The sequence below is a fragment of the Pipistrellus hanaki genome, assembly GCF_964339955.1.
Source record: "Pipistrellus hanaki genome assembly, chromosome: 6".
Lineage (NCBI taxonomy): Eukaryota > Metazoa > Chordata > Mammalia > Chiroptera > Vespertilionidae > Pipistrellus > Pipistrellus hanaki.
The window spans coordinates 18589348-18609989 of NC_140508.1; the positions used below are offsets into that span (position 1 = coordinate 18589348).

The following is a 20642-nucleotide window of genomic DNA, read 5'->3' on the forward strand; positions in this document are numbered from 1 at the left end:
TATTTGCAACTCGTATTCCTCAGAGACATTGAAAAAGATCTTGGCTCCATCAGGTTGGTGACTCTTGTCATTGTTGTCATGTCCACAGAGTGACACTGGATGCAAGTGTCAAACTGGAAAGGGAAGAGGACTAAGGCAATGGAAGAAGCAATGGTGCAGCCTGGGCTGGATGGTTTGGAATCCACTTTCTGGAGGCGGTCACGGATGCTTCTGTATAATCACTGGCTTTAAAAGAATTGCTCTCAAGAAATCACTAGCAGAAAAAATGATTTAAGTTAGAAAATGTTTTCTATTAATTGAAGTTAATTCAATATCAGTCTTAAGCAGTGGGCTTGAACAATCAATTCACAGCCACTTAGAAGGACACTAGATACTGGTAAAGGGTTTATTAGAGCACCAATTTGATTTTCATTCTCAGGGAAGGCAGGCTGTCCTCTATAATAGGAATGTAGCTTTTAGAAAAGCTACATTCTGTGTGATTTGTCTGGCATGGGGGCATAGGTCAATACATCTTTAGCTATCATTTCAATGATCATATCAATAAAAAGATCAGAATGGGTTTAATTGTACAATGGATCCCAAACTGAGGACAGAATTTATGGGAGCACCATAAATCATAGAAACAGTGGGGCAAATCGGGACAACATAGGATAAGATACGCAACTGAGGATGGAGCTTCCTGGGCCTGATGTCCAGGTGATACCTATGGCCGGGGGAGGGATGGGGGATTATGGTTCAGAAAGGCGGACAGAGAAAGAGAAATGCACATGATCTCGCTAAAATGGCGCAATCTGCAATACTCCAAGTAACAGACACAGTCATGTCTCACCCCTGACCACTCTGACAGGAGGCCTTAGCTGCCCTGTGGCTAATAAGCAAACAGTCTGGATGTTACCCATTACTTTAAGAGAACTGGGAGAGAGAAAGAGAGAGGCAGAGAGGGGGGGGGGGAGGGGAGGGAGGGAGGGAGAGAGAGAGAGAGAGAGAGAGAGAGAGAGAGAGGGAGAAAGAGGAGAGAACTAAAAGAAGAACAATAAAATGGATAAATGGAAATAGAAACCAGGCCTTTATGAAAATTCAAATGGAAATTGGCTTGTTTATGGTGAGAGAGGAGGTGGAGGGTGAGTTATGAGCCGCCTCCGAGTACCAGATGATCGTCATTCAAAGGCTGAAAATGAGGACATCGGCACTGGTCACAGAGTGTCCCCTGAGAGTCCATCCTTCAGAAGTGTTGGAATCAGCCTGTCTGAAAACTCTTAAAATGACAGGGCATGCTGCTGATGGTTAAGGAAAGGATTGGTTATTCCTTACAGACTTTATTTTATTCTTTTAAGACAAGTGTTGCATATCCTTTTGTATCATCATACTCTCTCTGTGAGTAAAAGAAGACAAAATAACCTCCCCTATCCCTTCCAGCGGCATTACTAGGGTAGGAGACAACCCGAAATCAATTTTATGTCCTGTCTGAAACAGGAAACCGCGCCCCAGTTCCACCCAACGACCACTAGATGGCGATCGCAGCACAGCCCTCAGGCTTGTCTCTCTGCCAAGGAAGGCAGCGAGGTTTGAAATGAAGTCAGTCTAAGTCCATTAAATCTCCTGGAAGAGGGCAAATGCCTCAAGGCAGGCAGCCTCCTGAGGGGCCTTCAGCAACCCACTGCGGTCAGTCTCAGGGCAAGGTGAGGTTCTGGAGGCAGCTCCTGCTGGTGTTCTGAACTGGGGACAGGTGGGTGGGTCCCTCATCTTATGGGAACACTCAATTCCCCTGATGCGCTGAGGCTGAGGGACCTGCTGGGTCCCTTCAGAACCGGCCCACTCTTTTCCCAGCCGGAGATTTGAAAACAGGCCTTGGGAAAGCAGCTCTGAGAGCTGTGCTGGGGGCGTTGGGCCCAGGCACTGGCTCTGCCCGCTGTGGCCACATGTGGGCAGTGCTGACTGCTATCTGGGTCCCAGCTTTGCCATGCATGGCTGGCCAGGGCACCTGCTCTCTGACCCACCCGTGGTTCATCCAGAGCCTCTTTTGGCTTCGCCTAGAGCTTTGCACGTGTTCCACAGACGAATTCAATGGGATCCCACAGGAGTGCATTTCTCTTTTCCTCCGGGCTTCAGAGAAACAATTGGGTTCCATGGAAACCAGCTCTTCCGACCTGGTGTCTGCTCTAGAAGTCTTCCGAGAGTCGGCTGCCATCAGGCAGGTGGATCCGTGGAGGTTAGAACATCCCAGGGAACTGCGAAGGGAGTGGCACATCCAAGAGGGCACAGGAGGGAAACGACAAGCCAGGATTCGCCCAGGTGTGTGAGCAGGAGTGGAGAGGCTGGTTGGGCTCTGTGCAGGGCGGCAGGTGGCTGTCCCTGCAGTGCGTGCCAACCCCTGGGTCTGCTCACTGTGGCTGTAACCATGGAGCAGAGCAGCGGCATTGTTGAAGCTAAGACTGCGTCTCTGGTATTATAACCACTGGCCCCGTTAGAATTTTAAGCAGAGAAAATAATAGAAATCAACGCCATCATTCTCTTTCAAGAGACCAAAGCCTTGACAATCTCCCCTCCTTTGCTGGGAATAAAACTGCCCCCCCCCCCCCCCCCCGGCCCCAGACTCCGCCTATGACAGCGTGGAGACACCCTCAGAGGTGCCCAAATGGAGTCCTGACTTCCTGAGCTGCAGGGACCAGGGGTGTAGACAGCTTAGCCAATGCGATTCCATCTGAGAAGGAATCAGATGGAATTCGCCAGGAAGCTGCTGCTAGGCACCGTTTGCACTGGAAGGCTGAAGGGGAGTTGGGAGTTGGCCATTAGCACCTCTGGCAGGCAGACTTGACAGCAGTGGGGCTGAGGGTGGGTAAGAGGGTGAGAAGCCAGGGGTGCAGGGCCGTTAAGGACAGCTATCCACATGACCATAAGATGTCTTTTTCTCAAGAAAGGCCAATGAGAACATTTCTGGTGTTACATTAGTTGAAAGGGTGGGGGTGGGGGGGAAGGGGGATACGCTATTCTCTTCCGTCTAAAACTGTAAGGGTAAGTGCCATAGACACGCCTCTCTAGGGCAGATTGCATGGCAGCTGAAGTAACATCAGGAGGAATTCAGAGACAGAAAGGCAGATTTTATGGGAGAGAAAATCCTAATTTTTTGCTGGGGTGGTGTAGATGTGTCATCTTAGACACCTGTTCCGGTAAACCTGATCTTTTGGCAAATGCTTGAATTTTTGGAGCCTCAGCTTTGCCATCTCTAAAATTGGACTCCTGTAGTAGCTAGCTTGTATTGTCAGGAGTATTGAACTGGAAAATCGTCAACAAACCTAACAGAGCTCTCCATCCTGTATTAAGTATGGAGACCACGCTTGCTAACACTTACAGATGCTGTGAGAATATAGGTATATTTTCTATGGGAGAATTTGCTCTCTACAACTGTGCTATCCAGTATGATAGGCACGAGTCACCTATGGCTACACAAATGTAAATGAATTAAGTCAACATTTTAGGCCCGTGGTCTCACTAGCTGCATTTTGAGACCTCAGTAGCCACATGCCTAGTGCTGGACAGTGCTGCTAGGCCACCACTGGCAGTCACTGACTCATCTCTTTTTGTCCCCAGAGAATCCCCTCTAGAGGGGAGATTGCAATGAGCCCTCTGGGGAGGCAGGGGAGAGAAGGAGACAGAGAGAGGGTGAGAGGGCAGTGAACCTCATTGCTATGCCAGTGCTCTGGTTGTTCAGAGGGCCTCCCAAATGGTGCTAATGGCTCACGGGGCCCTTCTCCAGGGAGCCAGCACTCCCCAGTCTGGATCTGTGACCCCATCCATGTTATCCTGGAGCTGTCTGAGGCCTATCGATTCCACGGAGGGTTCCCTTCTCTTGAAGGCTCATGTCCCCAGTCTCAAAGCAGAGAGGAAGGGTAAAAATAAAGTATTCCTTTTAGGGCAGCTGTTAGACTGAGGATGTAATGAACCATTTGCATTTATGTAAATTGCATGATTATGTAAATTACAGTAACATTTCAATAAGAAGACTGTGGGGCCTGCTAGAGTTTGGAGCAAGGATAGAAGTGGGGGTTGAAGCTGTCGGTGGTGAAAGTCCAAGTGGGGAGTGACGGGGGAGGGAACGAAGCAGCAGGAGGGTCCCTGAGGATGTGGAGACTATTGGGTAAGAGGGACATACTCTAAAGAGCCCAGGATACTCCCTGGTCTAAAAGGTGAGACTCCTCCTCTAGAGACCAAGGTCATGGGCGACCCTTCATGGCCACATCTGCTTCTCCAATGCCGGAAGCTTCGCTGCAGCGAACATCACGAGGGCTACAGGGGAAAGGCTCCGAAGCACGCACTGTCCATTTGTGAGATTATAACTGCTTTAGGCAATAATTATCTTCTTAGTTTCTTCTGCTCTCTCCCTGAAAATTGACCACGAGAACACCAGAAAGCAGCACAGAGCAGCTACCAAAGTGCACTGAGTCCTTTTCCTCCACGTGAGCTGTTAAACACTCTGCTGGTCTCAGAATGCATGCACTTGTCTTACTCGCATGGTTTTCCTTCTTGGCTGGGTCCATCTGCATCAACTTCCAGGATTCTATAGCTGTTTTAGGATTCAAGTAGCACCGACTCTATTAGCACCCTCGGGGCCTGGGCCATGAGCATCCCCGGAGAAGTCATCTTTCCCTCTTTTTGGATCCTAGGCCCTGGGGACTGTCCTTCAGGCTCCTCTGCTGGGCCTGAAGGACTGAGCCCAGGGACATATATAGAACTGGCATCCGGTCTCACTTAGTCCAGACTTGCCCTCGGGTAAATGAGCTCTTCTTTGCATCACCTCAGGGGACCGGCAGTTCAGTCTTCTGAACAATTCAGAACCATAAAAAGGGGAAGTGGGGGGAAACCCCAATGGTTAAAATAAATTCTTCAGGTGAGTGGTAATTATTTGTGGATAAAAGGAAAGGCTTTTAAGTTCAGGAATTTTAAATGTCCACAGCAGGGTTCTGTAGAGAAGTTTAGGATTACATAAGGAAGGCCAGAAGGAAAGTGATTTTGTTACCATGACATTAGGGGAACACAGAAAGAGGAGACCAGAAAACCCTGACAAAAAACACTGCATGTGTGAGCAGCAGCAGCATAGTGCTGGGCATGGAACAGACTGGGGTTATTGGGAAGCCTCCATTGCTAAGTGCCACTAAGCGCAGTCTTCTGGGTATAAAACTTCTACCCTGCATGCTGGTTTTAAGTTTTGTGTGATAATGACCCCGGGGATGAACAGTAGTCAGAAATTCACAGCCACGCTGCCACTATGCCTTGCTTTTGAGAATCTCAATGTTTACTCTAGAAATGGTCATGGCCATGCAACAACCAGCTTTCTGGATATCCAGGTCTCCGGAGGAAATGGTGCCCGCTGGTATGTGAAGTTCCGTTTCTCAAAGTGCAGTGTGGTGCTAGCATCAGAACCACCTGGGGAGGGGGAGAGGGGCCTGGGGAAAGTGCAAATTCCTGGGTGCTGCCCCGGAACCTGCTGGATTACAACCTCCGGGTGTGCATTTTGAGTAAGCATGCTGGGCGTGTCCAGGGCACACTGAAGTTGAAGTTGGCGGATCGCCAGTTAAAATAGCAAGAACCAAGCCCAAGCCCTGAGGACCCGAACTTGCCTTTCCCCATTTCTTCCTAACAGGGAGAAATGTATTGTAATTTTTCTCAGAACACAGAACTCTTGACATCTGGTCTTTAAACACAGTTCACCTTCAGGGAACTGCAAGGAATTGCTTGCTTTTGCACATTCTTGCCATGAGGGGGATGCAGAGCTGCCAGCAGCGGGAATGTCCACTCAGCTCTGCCATTCACCCCTGCACATGGGGGCAGAGATGGCTTTGCCCAAAGCCCCGCTCCAGCGAATGGCACCTGCAGCCTGAAACCGCAAAACCGCTTTACTTCCTCACTTAACACATCATTCGCAGCAAGTACTTCTGTTTCATCTCGAACGCGTCCAGATGAGTTGTACAGAATACAAGCTATTTCACACACAGACCAGGAGGTGTCAATGCTGAAAACTGAGAATGAAGCTGAGGCCAGCGCGTCTGCTTGGGGGAGTGGACATGGCCAGGTCTGTGCTCCTGGCCACGCTGGCCTGGGCTGTTGGCCACATTACATTGCCTTTCTGAGCATGGTCATCTCTTTCTGGAATTCAGCAAAAGTAGACAGCTGCGTTCCTTACAATGCCCCCTAACCATGCCTCCTTGAAAAAGTAATTTTCAGAAATATCCTACAATACCCGAGACAGAGGAGCACAGCGCACGTGATCAATGCGGTTCCTGCATCTCTGCAGAGAGTGTCAGACAGGAGTGGGCTTGGTAAGCGAAAGAGTCTTCTAGATTTGGGGTTCTCATACTGTTTCCATGGGTTATAATTAAGAACAAGAACACAGAGTCAAGTGTGTCCTTAAGTCTCCTAACCAGGGACTCAACAGCGTCTCCAGGCCCTTAGGATAGGCCTCACACTCCCCATTATCAATGGCCCTGTAATGAGGGGACTTGCCTCTAACCCAAGACCCTCACTGTGATCCGTAGGTAAGAAAACTATGTCCCGGAGAGATTGGTTTCTCCAGGGACACTGGAGGCGGGGGCCAGAATTAGAAGTTAGATCTCCCAATTCCCATTTCAATTCTTTCTGATTTGCCAGCCTTCTCCAGGACATCGTGGTTGCCAAGCTGAGGGGTTGGGTTTGTCCCCACAGCCGACATAGAGCCACTGACCATTGCAACAAGGGGCCCATTCCCAAGTGTTCTCTGTAAAGATACCACTTGGGATGGATTGAGGGAGTGGTGAGAGGAGCAGGGCAGAGACACTACTCATTGCAACACTGGCCTGGGCCCATCTGCTCAGGCCAGAGATGTAAAAAGCCTCAACTAATGGGTTAAGGAGAACACACTGGGGAGATTTTTGCAAGATGAGGAGCCACAGGACAAGTAAGCCAAATGAGCATAGTGGCAGTTGGGGGTAAGGTGTGTTTAATCATTCCCAGGCTGGGTGGCAGAATAGGAATGGGAGCAGACATACAGGAAGAGGCTGGTCTTGGAAAATGGTTGTCAGTTTAGAGACATGTTGAGTTTGGGGCGTGAAGATCTCCAGTAGAGAGTTTGCTAATCCATGGCTGGACCTCAGGGAGTTGCCACTGTGAAGACACCCTGTAGGGGTGTCCGCACAAAGGTGCTAATGGCTACGGGCGCTGTGGGAAGAGCAGGGCAGTCCCTGGAGAGCATACAGAGTGAGAGGGAGAAGATCCAGATCCAGGGATGGTGATGAAGTAAGGAGTTACAGAGGTGCCCGTGATGAAAGAGGGAGGGAATGTCAGGAGATCACAGGAAAACAGCAGGGGCTCTCATGCAACCAGATAACCACAGGTGCCACTCCTATTCTGAGCACCAACTATCAGAGGAGGGGCGCTGGTTGGTCAAAGAAAGACTGGAAGAGAGAAAGACCGTCTCCAGGCATAGACATCCATCCGCTCATGTCACCATGCAGAGGAGCTGCACATAACCTTGAGTAGGAGGAAGGGTGTTCGGGAGCTCACGGTAAGGGAATTCAGGCGAGCTGTCCCCCACACACTTACCACGATGAGTGCGACCACAGACAGCGTGTAGTAAACGGAATCCCTCAGCAGGCACCAGGAGGACAGAGCCACCACCTGAAGGAAAAGGGGAAAAGACAGTAAGAAGCAGGACATCCAATGGGTGCAAATGAAAAAAAACCTGGCTCCTGGTGGCCCCAGCCAGTGATAAACCTGAAACACAGCCTAGTATTTCTCTCTCCTGTCCTCGACCAGTCAGTCTAGCCAGTCAATATGAATTTATTGAAGATCTTCAGGTGTATCGGTCTGGACCTTCTGGAAAGCACATGCCAAGATGGGCTTACACCTGCCACAATTGTATCAAGGGATGAGCACATGAGAGAAAATGGGGAAGCAGTCAGGCAAGCTGGGAGTGCCACCCAACATGGCTCGGGTCTGACCTGTAAAAGACAGTGGCAGGTTGGGTAGATGCATCGCAGGCGGCAGGGCAGTCTGAAGAAGGTTCAGGAAGATTGAGGGGGAGCTTGGGTGCACAGCCACCTGTCAGAGGAGTCCCGTGTTTCCCAGGAATCGGTCAGCCTAGCCTCCCTAATGTCCTGTAAGGGAATGGGATCAGCAATCTTACCCTGAGTCCTTTGTCAACACTCTAACATCTGCCTCAGCCCCACCTCCTGTGAGGAACGAAGACCCAAAGCTGTCCGTCAGAAGGGACATGGGCAAGGTCTCTGGGCACTCCTCTCCTGGCACTCTATTCTCATCTCTATGATATGCCTAGCCTAGTTGACACTTGATCCCTGGTTTAGTCAGAAGTTTGAAAGATCAATTTGCAAAGATCTGGAGAAGATGTGGTTCTTAGGCAGTGGGGAAGTGTCCCTTTGAAGATATGATGGATCTGCTGAGCCAATGCCACTGACAGGCATGATGCTGGACGCTACGGCAGCCTCGGCAGCTGTGTCCAGACTTCCTTCAGGAGAAGGAGGCCCCTGGGTGAGACAAAGGAGAATGAAGGGACCAGGGGTGGGCACTGCACAGAGGAGAGAATGGGGGAGGGAAGGGAGCCAGGGATACGAGGGTCAGATTTTTATTCTGAAGGAAAAATAATGTCTCCTTGGTATGTTCTTCAACATCTTTTTTTTTTTTTTTTTGAAAGAAACCCTACAATTTAAAACAAAACAAAACCGGTTTGGCTCAGTGGATAGAGCGTCGGTCTGCAGTCTGAAGGGTCCCGGGTTCGATTCCGGTCAAGGGCATGTACCTTAGTTGCGGGCAAATCCCTAGTAGGGGATATGCAAGAGGCAGCTGATCAATGATTCTCTCTCATCGATGTTTCTAACTCTCTATCCCTCTCTCTTCCTGTCTGTAAAAAAAATCAATAATATATATATATATATATATTTTTTTTTTTTTTCTTTTTCTTTTTTTTTCTTTGCAGGTTAGTTCTATGCTGGCAGACACTCACAAAGGAATTGGGAAGATTCCATAATGCCATGACTTCCTGGGATGTTACTCACAACTTCCTCCCGCCTTCCTAGAAAAGTGTCAACTACCCCTGGTTGCCTTCGAGCTTGGCCTGGTAAGTGAAAAGGGCAGAGCAAATGTCAACACCCAGCTGGACCAATGGCAGGCACACGTGGTACCAAAGACAATAGGAAAAAGGGGTTCCAGGGACAAGGCAACCTTTGGTGCCTTTTCTCTCCCTGGCTGCTGTGTCCGTCTATAGAGAAGAGACCAGCAATGTCAAACCAGAGAGGGCTTTCTGGATTCAAATAACATGAGAGATATGACTTAAATAGAACCATAAATGAATAATGAGTCCCGTTTCTTTCCATTAACACGTTCTTCCACTTGTTATATGAACACTTAGATATTTTCTGTTGCTAATTTTACCTTGTTAGGTTTCATATTTGCAGATCTAAATTACAGATGATGGGGCTGTCAGGAAGAGGACGGGTGCTACAAAAATCACTTTAGAACAAACACAAAGCATTTTTTTTATCCTTTTATCTTTGTCTCCTTGTATTGTCAACTCTTAGAACCTATGGTCCTCATTCAGCAGCCACAGAATAGACTAAACTGGACTATATTGTTCACTTTCCAGTAGGTCACAAAAGATTGTGAATATCCACTCAATTCATTAAAATTAGACACACGGAGTTAAAACATATAGCAAATATAAATTCTGAATTTCTTTAAAAAAGTATTTTTATTGATTTCAGAAAGGAGGAGGAAAAGGAGGAGGAGAGAGAAACATCAATGATGAGAGAGAATCATTGATTGGCTGCCTCCTGTATACCCCACACAGGAGATTGAGCCCACAAACCTGGGCATGTGCCCCGACCAGGAATCAAACCGTGACCTCTTGGTTCATAGGTCAATGCTCAACCACTGAGCAACACTGGCTGGACAATTCTGAATTTCTTTAAAAAATCACTTGGGCTTTTGGTTTAAGATGGCAGTTTGAACACATATTACTTTTGCTGTTTCTCATATCATAGCAAGATAATAGTAAAGGGATTTTTATTTTTAGAAAAAAATAAAAAAGACATAAGCCTGCAAGAAAAAGAACAGAAGAGCTGATTAGAGCATCAACATTTTGGAAATTGAACATCAGAAGAAACAATGGTCCTTCAGCTGGAAGTGGGCGAAGCTCTAGATGTGTGGGTGAAGGTGAGCCTGAAAGCAGGGTAACCGGAGGACTGCTCAAGAGCCTAACGCCCAGGCTTCCTCCACCACTTCAAGCAGAAGAGGGACTGACTGCACACCCCACACCTTAACAGAAAACAGGACATCCAGCCCTTGCAGAGCAGTTCCAGAAAACAGAGAAATAGAAGTAATCAAATACATAATTCAAGGGAAATTTCCAGAAGGTAAGGATGTGCATTTTCTGAGTAAGCAGAAGGCCCTCTGAGTGTCCAGCTCAATGGGTATAAAGTTGTACACCAAGGCATGTCATCAGTAATTTCAGAATATGGAGGCACAGAAAGGTCCTGGGAAGAGAGAGAGAGGGAGGGAGGGAGGGAAGGAGAGAGAGAGAGAGAGAGAGAGAGAGAGAGAGAGAGAGAGAGAGAGAGAGAGAGAGAGAGAGAGAGAAAGAGAGGGGGGGGGAGAGAGAGAGAATTATATACAAAGGGTGAAAACTGGAATGGCTTTTTATTTCTGAACAAAAGCACTGGAAGCTAGAAGTTAATTTTGAAGATACCTGAGAGTCTATGTCCAACCAATTAAAAGTAAGAGAAGATTAAAAAAAAAAAAGAAGAGCTTGTCTCAAAAACTTTACTTTTCATGCACCGCTTCTCAAAAAGCGACTGGAAGATGTGTTCCACTAAAAGAAGGGAGTAACCACTTGTTACATAAAAGTATGTCACAATAACCCATTATACCAGTTCATAAGAATCTATAATAATAAGTGAGGGAAAATTTCAGAATAGTGAAGAAAGATCCCAAAAAAGACAATAAAAGGAGATTCCAAAATTAAACTTTTCCATCAGGCTTAGAAAATAACCTAGCCAGATTAGAGGTCAGAAGACTCAGAAGTAAGGAGACTGAAAGCACAAAATGAATGGAATATCTGAGAATTCTGAACCCATGGAAAGGATACTGGAGCGCTCTGGGAACAGAACATAGAAAACTAAGCAAACAAATGAATAACAAAAGGGTAACTATAAACCATAGGGAAACACAGACTTGTGCAGGAAAGGAAGATGAATTATTAAATATTAATGGCTCAGCTATAAATAATGGTGACAGAGTCATAATAAACTAAGCATAGACTACTGTCTAACCAAATTTATGATATTACTAGTTGGGGAGAATGGAGGAATGGGAAGAAAGGGCAGGTGGGGCTAAAATAGACCTAAATCCTTCTCTTCCATACTGGGAGTTCACTGGAGAATGTCTGAAACTACAAAATCAAGTAATTCCACCGAAGGAAGTTATTTAGAGATATTGAGCAAATACCAGGAACAACCAATTTAATGAGAAGTATTTGCCTCAGAAGAGTGGGAAATTGGTGCTGGAGGGTTGGAAGATGGCTGTTTCAGAATAAGCATAGATCTGATTGCCTCCTTAAACTGTGCATATATAGCTTTAATAAAAATAAAAACTAAAATAGAAAGTATGATACAAGTTATCCACTTAAATTTACTGAATAAAGAAATAACATTTTGCACTAGGTCTAAGGTGTCAAGTCTGAATCCATAGTGAAGCATTTTATCTCTTTATCAATAGAACTAGAGGCCCAGTGCATGAAATTTGTGCATTGGGGGTGTCCCACAGCCTAGCCTGCACCCTCTCCAATCTGGGACCCCTCAAGGGATGTCTGACTGCTTGTTTAGGCCTGATCCCACAACTTTTCCATATGTGAGCCAATGTAGAGCAATGATTTTTAAGAATTTTAAAACATGCAATTCCTGACTACTTAATTAGGGACACTGAACTTTTTTTCCCTTACATTGTCAAATTTTAAAAATGGCTACAGCCAATGCAATAATAGCAATAATAGAATGAATTAAAATTATACCTATTTTTTTTACATATAGGCACTGCCCCCCTCATTGGCCAGCAATAGGGGTTTGGCTAAGTTGAGGGAATTGACTAAGATCCTACAACTAATAGTGGGGAGGGGCTGGGATATGAATTCAGGAAGTTTGAGTCTCAAGCCCATGTTCACATATATTATGCTATAGTGCTCACTGAGGACAAGGATGAAAAGCAGACAACTCTTTGTGAGGGCTTCCTGGAGATTTTCTTTTCTCCATGACCCCAAGCTATAAGGCAGCTGTGTTAGAGACAGTAGCCAAAGGAGGGAAGAGTTGAAGTGAGAGACAAAAAAAGCAGTGACCACAGCTTCATTAAAACAAATATATATATATATATATATATATATATATATATATACACTGCTTTAAGGAAATTTAGGGAAAGCAACCAAAGCAGAATAGTTGCCATAGGACCATAGATACAGATATAATTTTGGTATGGACATATTCTAAGAGAGAGAGAGAGAGAGAGAGAGAGAGAGAGAGAGAGAGAGAGAGAGTTAAGTGAATCTGAAATTACTCTGTTTAGCTAAATTAGTTAAAAAACAAAACAAAAACCAACACAAAAGCAATGAAGTTCACTGTTTGGTAGTTGACTGTTTTTTTCCACAAACATGCTTGAGGCTAAGTGGCTCCCTTTGCTTCTCAGTGAAGGGTCTTTTATCTTGAGAAGGAGAGTTGCAACCCTATGACGTAGACCCTGAACATACTTATTGGCAGAGAGGAACATGTTAGCACCTCTGCATCAACATGGAGCTCTTTGGCAGCTGTTGGCAGGTGTCCCCCAGCCCAGAGCCGGGGAGACATTGATGAGAAGAACACGGTGCTTCCTCAGCACTGTGCAAAATGGCCGCAAGGAAGAAAGACAAGCCATTCTGGTGAAAAGACCAGAACAAGGGTCCTGGGAGAAAACCAACAGTGAGTAATTCTGCTCTTGGCCTCATTAATCAATAATACAGATGGAGCAGATTACAAAGGGCCATCTGCTGGCAAACTCCTCCATAAATTAAAGCCAGAGGCTCGATTTTCCCTCACTAGCACTAGGAATCCCTCCCAGCTGGGATTTCGTCTCTATATTTCTTTTCTATTTCTGGAGTGCATTTCACACTTCTTTTCTATTAAATGTGCAGCTTCAGTTTCCTTCATATAATTCCATTTAGTTTCAGTGTGGCATAATGGAAAACAAACAAACAAACAAACAAACAAAAAGACCCACAAAACAACCCAACAAGAAAACAAAGAGACAAACAGAAAAACCCTTCACATTTCTCAAACAGGGGAAAACATTCTCCTTCATTCTAATGTTGAGTGATGATATTTTAGAATTCTGACTTATTCTAAGAGGCTGAAATTAATTGTTTATGGTAAAACTATATATTCTCTGTATATGGCTATGAACTGCAAACCTATATATAGCTATTGATCCTATATAATAAAAGCCTAATATGCAAAGTGACTGACCGGCAGAACAACCAGTTGCTATGATGTGCAATGACCACCAGTGGGAAGACTCTCAATGCAGGGGCTGCACCCTGCCTGCAGGTCCCAGGCCAGCCAAGGAGGTGGTTGGGGCTGGCTGGTGAGTGGGCTGGTGCTACCCCCCAGTCATCCTGCAGGTGGGAGGCAATTGGTGGCAGTGGGGGTTTGGGGTAGTAGGGATGGTGAGCAGGCAGTGCCAGGCCAGCCAAGGTGGGTGCCAGTGAGCCCCCCCACCCCATCACCCTGCCAGTCATCCCACAGATCAACCCTTATCGCTGGCCTGGTCTAGGGGCCCTACCCATGCACAAAATTTTTGTGGACCCTACCCATGCACAAAAATACCGGGCCTCTAGTATATGATAATAAGATAATATACAAACATAGTATATAGGGTGGGACAAAAGTAGGTTTACAGTTGTTAATATGAGAAATAATACAATAATTAATAAATAATAATATAAGAATAAACTCTGTGTTTCCCATACTCATAACTGTAACCTACTTTTGCCAAACCCCATATAAGAGATTTATAGTGTATATATAACACAATATGATATATTTGATTATTTTTCTGGATGCAGAATAGAAGTTGACATTGCAGGCATTTAAAAAAGCACAAATATTCTCAAAATTGTAAGCAGTTTGCATTTTCTAAAAAACTCCTGAAGCAGTCAGAACACTTTAATAGTTACATGACAGAAAACGTAAACTGCTATAGTCTAAGAGAAATGTTATTTCACACAGATTTCATGGAAAAGGGATTTGAAAAATCATAACATGAGTTTCTTTCCAAGCTTTTGAGCTGACACAATTTCCATAGCCAATTCTCACCACAGAGAAGAAAACCACACGATGTGTAGCAAGGATGGGGCTCTGGGATATCCGCCACAGAACCTGAGTCACAGTGGCCCTAGGGTTCGGCACAAGTAGGGTCTGCCTTGCTTTTCCCTTCGACGGGGAAGTCTTGGTGCTACTGTCTGCTCTTTATTCAAGTACACCTTCTAAATGCTCCGGTCCTGGGAAAATTCCCTAACATACAAATGGCTCCTGCTTTCTAGACGTTCACTGTCAGAAATGCAAAGTAACAGTCAGGCCACGTAAAAAGACCACCACAGGCTTCTGCAAAACACGATGAACTTCTGCTTATTAATCTTCACAAACATGCAAATGAGTTCATGTCTGTAATTTTATTTTTCGAAGGAATCTCATTTTGAGTTCTAGTTTTACGTGAAGAAAACAAGTGACAAGTGAACAAGCTGCTGCTGGAGAAATATTTAAGTAAAGCAGAGGCGCCGTCAGGACAGGGCAGACCTAAGGACGTTGATCTCTTGAATGCTCTTCATTGATCGTGCCGAATGACCACCACAGATACTCATAATGGCCCGGAAGGCTCGCAACTCAGAAGTGCCTTCTCCATCATCCAAAACAGTATGTGCTGTCGTTTTCATGCTAAATGTAAACCATCCCCTGCTAGGTCTTCGCAGTTCAGTAGCTCAGAGTGTCTTCATACGTGTCACAGGGGTCAGCTCTGCCTTAGGGAAGAAACACTGTATGGTAGCCTGCCATGCTCCTGGGGACTCCACCACTCACTCTGGGAGGAGGGTCTACTTTCACTGGCAGGCATTGCTGCGCCAGCACCCAGCACCTAGCACCCAGCACCCAGCACCCAGCACTGCATTGAGCAGCACTAGGGACCCACACTGGGTAGGAGCCTGCTGAGTACATGTAAGGTATTTAGGGTAATTTCAAGTAACCGAATATGTTAGCTTGGACTCCTCTAGAAACTGAGCCTAAGGCACGTGGCTTATTTGGGAGGTCATTCTAGGAAACATTGTTAGGGGGTGGGGAAAGTGATGCACGAACAGTAAGCAAGTTACAGCAGGATAACTGGGGTGCAGTCTTGGTGGGGAGCTCTGGGAGATCATGTAGAACATGCAGCTCTCCTTGTCTCACCCAACTGGTGGGGAAGCTGGGGTATTTTAAAAAAATATATATATTTATTGGTTTCAGAGAGGAAGGGACAGGGAAAGAGAGAGATAGAAATATCAATGAGGAGAGAGAATCATTGATTGGCTGCCTCCTGCACACCCCCCTACTGGGGATTGAGCCTGCAAACAGGCACATGCCCTTGACCAGAATCAAACCTGGGGCCCTTCACAGGCTGACGCTCTGTCCACTGAGCCAAACCGGCTGGGGCAGAGCTGGGGTGTTTATCCACCCACTGCCACTCATTGGTTGAAGGTGCACCCCGGAGTTTTAATTCCCTGGCACTTGCTGTCCCAGGGGCAGTGACTAATGAACCCTCAGGCAGAGAAATGCAGGTTCTGGCAACTGGAGGTCAGGCCAGTGGGAACGGAAATGGTAAAGGGGAGAGGTCACAGGTGGGGCACAGGCAGTGTCTGTTCTACCCCCAAACATGGATTTACACAGTAATCCAATATCAGGGAATCTCTCCCCCTCCACCCCCGCCTTCATTCTCCACTTCCCACCTCAAGCTTAAAAATGCAACCCAGTGCTGTCTACATAAAGGTTGAGAGCAGAGCATACTAACCGAGGCTGTTGTAAGTTCATCATACTGTCCCCCTTGGGCCAGGGCAGAGTCTGAAAGGGTAGAGGGTGCCTGGAGGCTAGGACCTTTCTGCTTCTTGGTCAGGGTCCCAGTCTGCGTGTGCTCAGCTGTGAAAACCGACTGAGCTGCACTTACAACACGTGCCCTTTTCTGAGTGTATGTATCATAGTCCTTCAAGAAAAACGTTATTTAAACAAAACAGAAATGCAATTACAATGCTGGTTGTTAATGTTATTATTACATATTAATTTTCATAGTACCTTAATTACTCTCTCACGACTTGGAATTGACTTATTCGTAAAGTTGCCAGATAAAATACAGGACACCCAGTTCAATTTTAGGGGAACAATCAGAGATTTTAAAATATAAGCATAGCCCTAACCATTTGGCTCAGTGGATACAGAGTTAGCCTGCAGACTCAAGGGTCCCAGGTTCTATTCCGGTCAAGGGCATGTACCTTAGTTGCGGGCACATACCCGGTGGGGAGTGTACAGGAAGCAGCTGATCAATGTTTCTCTTTCATTGATATTTATAACTCTCTATCTATCTCCCTTTCTCTCTGTAAAATATCAATAAAATATATTTTTTAAAAATAAAATAAAGCCAAAACCAGTTTGGCTCATTGGATAGAGCACCAGCCTGCGGACTGAAAGGTCCCAGGTTCGATTCCCGTCAAGGGCATGTACCTTGGTTGCGGGCATATCCTCAGTAGGGAGTCTGCAAGAGGCAGCTGATCGATGATTCTCTCTCATCGATGTTTCTAACTCTCTATCCCTCTCTCTTCCTCTCTTAAAAAAATCAATAAAATATATTAAAAAAATAAAAAAATAAAAGTATAATCTCAGATATCACCTGGGAAATATATTCGCTTTTCTAGAATGGAAATTTAACTGGTGCCCTGTATTTTCATTTGCTAAATTTGGTAATCCTACTTTCGATTTCAGGGGGTTGATCAAGAAAATGATTTTGCCTTTCATTAGATATGCACAGGAGAGGAAGTTTAGTGATTCTGGAATAAATACTCAATACAAAGGAAAAACTGGATCTTTTCTATGTTGCCTACTGATCTCATGCTGGATCCTGCCAGCTGCTTTATTCTGATTGTTTGGGCTGCTCCGAGTTTTTTCCCTTCGTTTCTTGTTAATTGCAATAACTGCCAACATCTACATTGTATTTTTTGGGGGGAAGGGGGTATTTTCCCATAACACCAAGACTCTTAAAGGCTGCTCTTGGAAAAGACTGAAGACCTGGCAGCCTGGAGGTGCTATGTCATCTGGAGCTGTCAGCGGTGCCTTGTGTAGGGAGGACATGCTTTCCTCAGCTTGCCACACTCTCCTGTACCCCATTGTCCCCACTTCGAAAGGCCAGAGTCTGCTTACTTGCTATTGTTTCCCTTGGACCTGACCACTTCCCTCATTTATCCGGTAGACCCGGGTCTGCAGAAATATTCTTTTGTGGTCCCTGGTGTAAAAGAACAACTTTAATTCACGTTGACAATGCTGAACACACCAGCTGCCATTTCTTCACATTCCCACATTGTGCTCGGGGTTTTTAAACATTTTGTGCCATGTGCCCCTTTACACTCTATGAAACTGAAATAAAAGGCATACATACGATCAATAAAAAGATTATACAGAAACCAGTTTATTGAAATTTAGTTATCAAAACTTTGGGAAATGGAGATATAGTAAATACATGTGTTTCTCTATAACTAAGAGCCAGGAAAATTCTTTATTATAAGAGTTAATCATTTCACGTAGTGATGAATGGAGAGAGAGCCAAAGTTTCTGCAATCACTAACACAGTACAAATGTACCTCACATTTCTATTGGAGACAAAGGCCTAGGTACTGCCAATGTCACTCTGATTTGTTGCCTCATGAATAATTAAATGAAATGTTAAAAATAAAGATGTATTTTTTTTCTCATCCAAATTCACAGACCCCCTAATCTGGTTTTTGGAAATGGAAGCCCTGAGGCTCTCATCCTTAGTTCCTGGCTTTGATTCATTTAATTAATTGTCCATCCATCAGAAAGGGGATGGGAGGGAAGGTGGCTCTCAGTCCATCTGGCTATGGTGATAGCAACTCAGATGAAGATGGTTGAAATTAAAGGCAAAAACATGGTTTGGGGCTATCTTTAAATTTCAATTACGTGGATTTTCTGTTTTGTCCATTATCATGGAGAGAAACTCAGCTATATTTATGCAGTTTTCCAGAAAGAATTGAAGTGGCTCACAGCATCCTTTCCTATCTCAGCTTGGTAAATGCAGAATGCGAGCCATTCCTCTAAGATAGGGGTGTCGAACTCAATCAGAGAAGGGGCCAAAATCTAAAATCCAGCCTAAATCGCGGGCCGAATGGTTTACTGAACAGTCATAAACTGACAATGTCATAAACTGACAGCGGAGTGTAGTGATGACAGCGCGGTGCGGGCCACATTGCAAGGCCTGGCGGGCTGGATTTGGCCCGCGGGCCTTGTGTTTGACACATGTGCTCTAAGAGCTGGAGAGCTGCTTTGCACGGCTCGCTGTTTACCATATGGTCCAGGACTGCTTGGTACAGATGCACCTCTCAGATCCCACTCTCAACTCCCTAGATCAAAACCTGCATCTTAACAAGACCCCGGGTGCATGTTGCAGTGCGAAAAGTGCTGGTTTAGAGGACAAAAGTCCCCAGTCTGAGTTGCTCCTGTAAGATATGTGTGTGTGTGTGTGTGTGTGTGTGTGTGTGTGTGTGTGTGTGTATACTGACCACCAGGGGGCAGACGCTCAATGCAAGAGCTGCCAAACTGGGGTGACTTGGCAGTGGTGGTTCTCAGGTGATGCAACTCGGAACCAGAGAGGAGGGAGCCTGATTCTTTGTGGGGCCACATGAATCCACTTTTGGCCATGGGTTATGTTGAAAAAGGGTGAACAGTGATATTAAAATATTTCTTCTAATTAATTTCCTTTCAAAGAGCACAAATCTGTGCACTAGGCCACCAGTCCTATATAATAAAAGGGTGATATGCAAATAGACCGAAAGGCAAAGAAACTGAACAACCAATCAAAGTGCAATCCTATCTAATAAAAGAGTAATATGCAAATTGATCGTGCATTCACTACACCCACAAGCCACTCCCACCAGCCAATCAGGAGGAGTATGCAAATTTGGCTGCAGCCATGGAGTGAACAGGAGGCTTGGGTTTCCCTGGCAATGGAAGAATCCAAGCTTCCTGCACACCCTGGCCAGCCCTGGACTCCACTCAAGGCTACAAAGTTTCAATTATAGAAGATAAATAAATCCCAACAAAAATGGCTGCGGCCATGGAGCAAACAGGAGGCTTGGGTTTCCCCAGCAATGGAGGAAGCCAAGCTTCCTGCACACCCTGGCTGACCCAGGCCTCCACTCAAGGCTACAAAGTTTCAATTATAGAAGATAAATAAATTCCAGATCCCAGGGCCTCCACTTGGGTTGCTGGGGGGCATGGCTGGCCTGCAAACCACCACAGGCCCCTCAGCCAAGCCCTCCCATGCCCCAAGGGAACCTCCACCCTGATCCAGGACACCCTTCAGGACAAACCAGATGGCTCCCACCTGTGTACCAGGCCTCTATCCTATCTAATAAAAGAGTAATATGCAAATTGACCATCACTCCAACACACCAGATGGATGCCCCATGTGGTCAAAGATGGTTGCCCCCATGTGGACACAAGATGGCCAACACAAGATGGCCAGCAGGGGAGGGTAGTTGGGAGGGACCAGGCCTGCAAGGGAGGGCAGTTGGGGGTGATCAAGCCTGCATGGGAAAGCAGTTAAGGGTGACCAGACTGACAGAGGAGGGAAGTTGGGGGCAACTGGGCCTGTTGGGGAGGGCAGTTAAGGGTGACCAGGCCTGCAGGGGAAGGCAGTTAGGGCCAATCAGGTTGGCAGGGGAGTGGTTAGGGGGTGATCAAGCTGGCAGGCAGAAGCAGTTAGGGGCAATCAGGAAGGTAGGCAGGTGAGCAGTTGGGAGCCAGCAGTCCTGGATTGTGAGAGGGATGTCCCACTGCCTGTTTAGGCCCAATCCCAGTAGGATTATAGGGTCTCCAAACAGGCAGTCAGACATCCCTCAAGGGGTCCCAGATTGGTGAGGGTGCAGGCTGGGTTGAGGGGCACCCCCACGCTCCATGCAAAAATTTCGTGCACCGGGCCTCTAGTGTGCTAATTATATGCTAAGGCTGCTCAACAACTCACTATGACATGCACTGATCACCAGGGGGCAGACAGTTGACCAGTCAACCAGTTGCTATAACATGCACTGACCACTAGGGTCCAGACGCTACAACTGGCAGGTTAGCTTGCTGCTGGGGTCCAGCCTATTGGGACTGAGGGAGATGGGCCAGATACACCCTGGAGCCCTTCTGCAGTCTCTCCCCAGCCTGATCATGCACCAGTGGTGTCCCTCAGCTTGGCCTGTGCCCTCTCGCAATATGGGACCCTTCAGGGGATGTCAGAGAGCCAGTTTCATCCCACAGGCCACTCCCCTTGGGAGGACGCCAGACACA

The 20642-nt window shown here is 46.3% G+C and overlaps 1 protein-coding gene across 1 annotated transcript in view; it reads right to left on the reverse strand.

The window, feature by feature from the left end:
• The window catches only part of SLC24A3 (solute carrier family 24 member 3), a 459582-nt gene that overhangs the window by 51358 nt on the left and 387582 nt on the right, over positions 1-20642 (reverse strand). The window contains exon 7 of the mRNA XM_084887028.1: positions 7573-7647. Within this exon, the coding sequence (XP_084743154.1) occupies positions 7573-7647 (75 nt within the window). The remainder of the gene's footprint in view (positions 1-7572; positions 7648-20642) is intronic.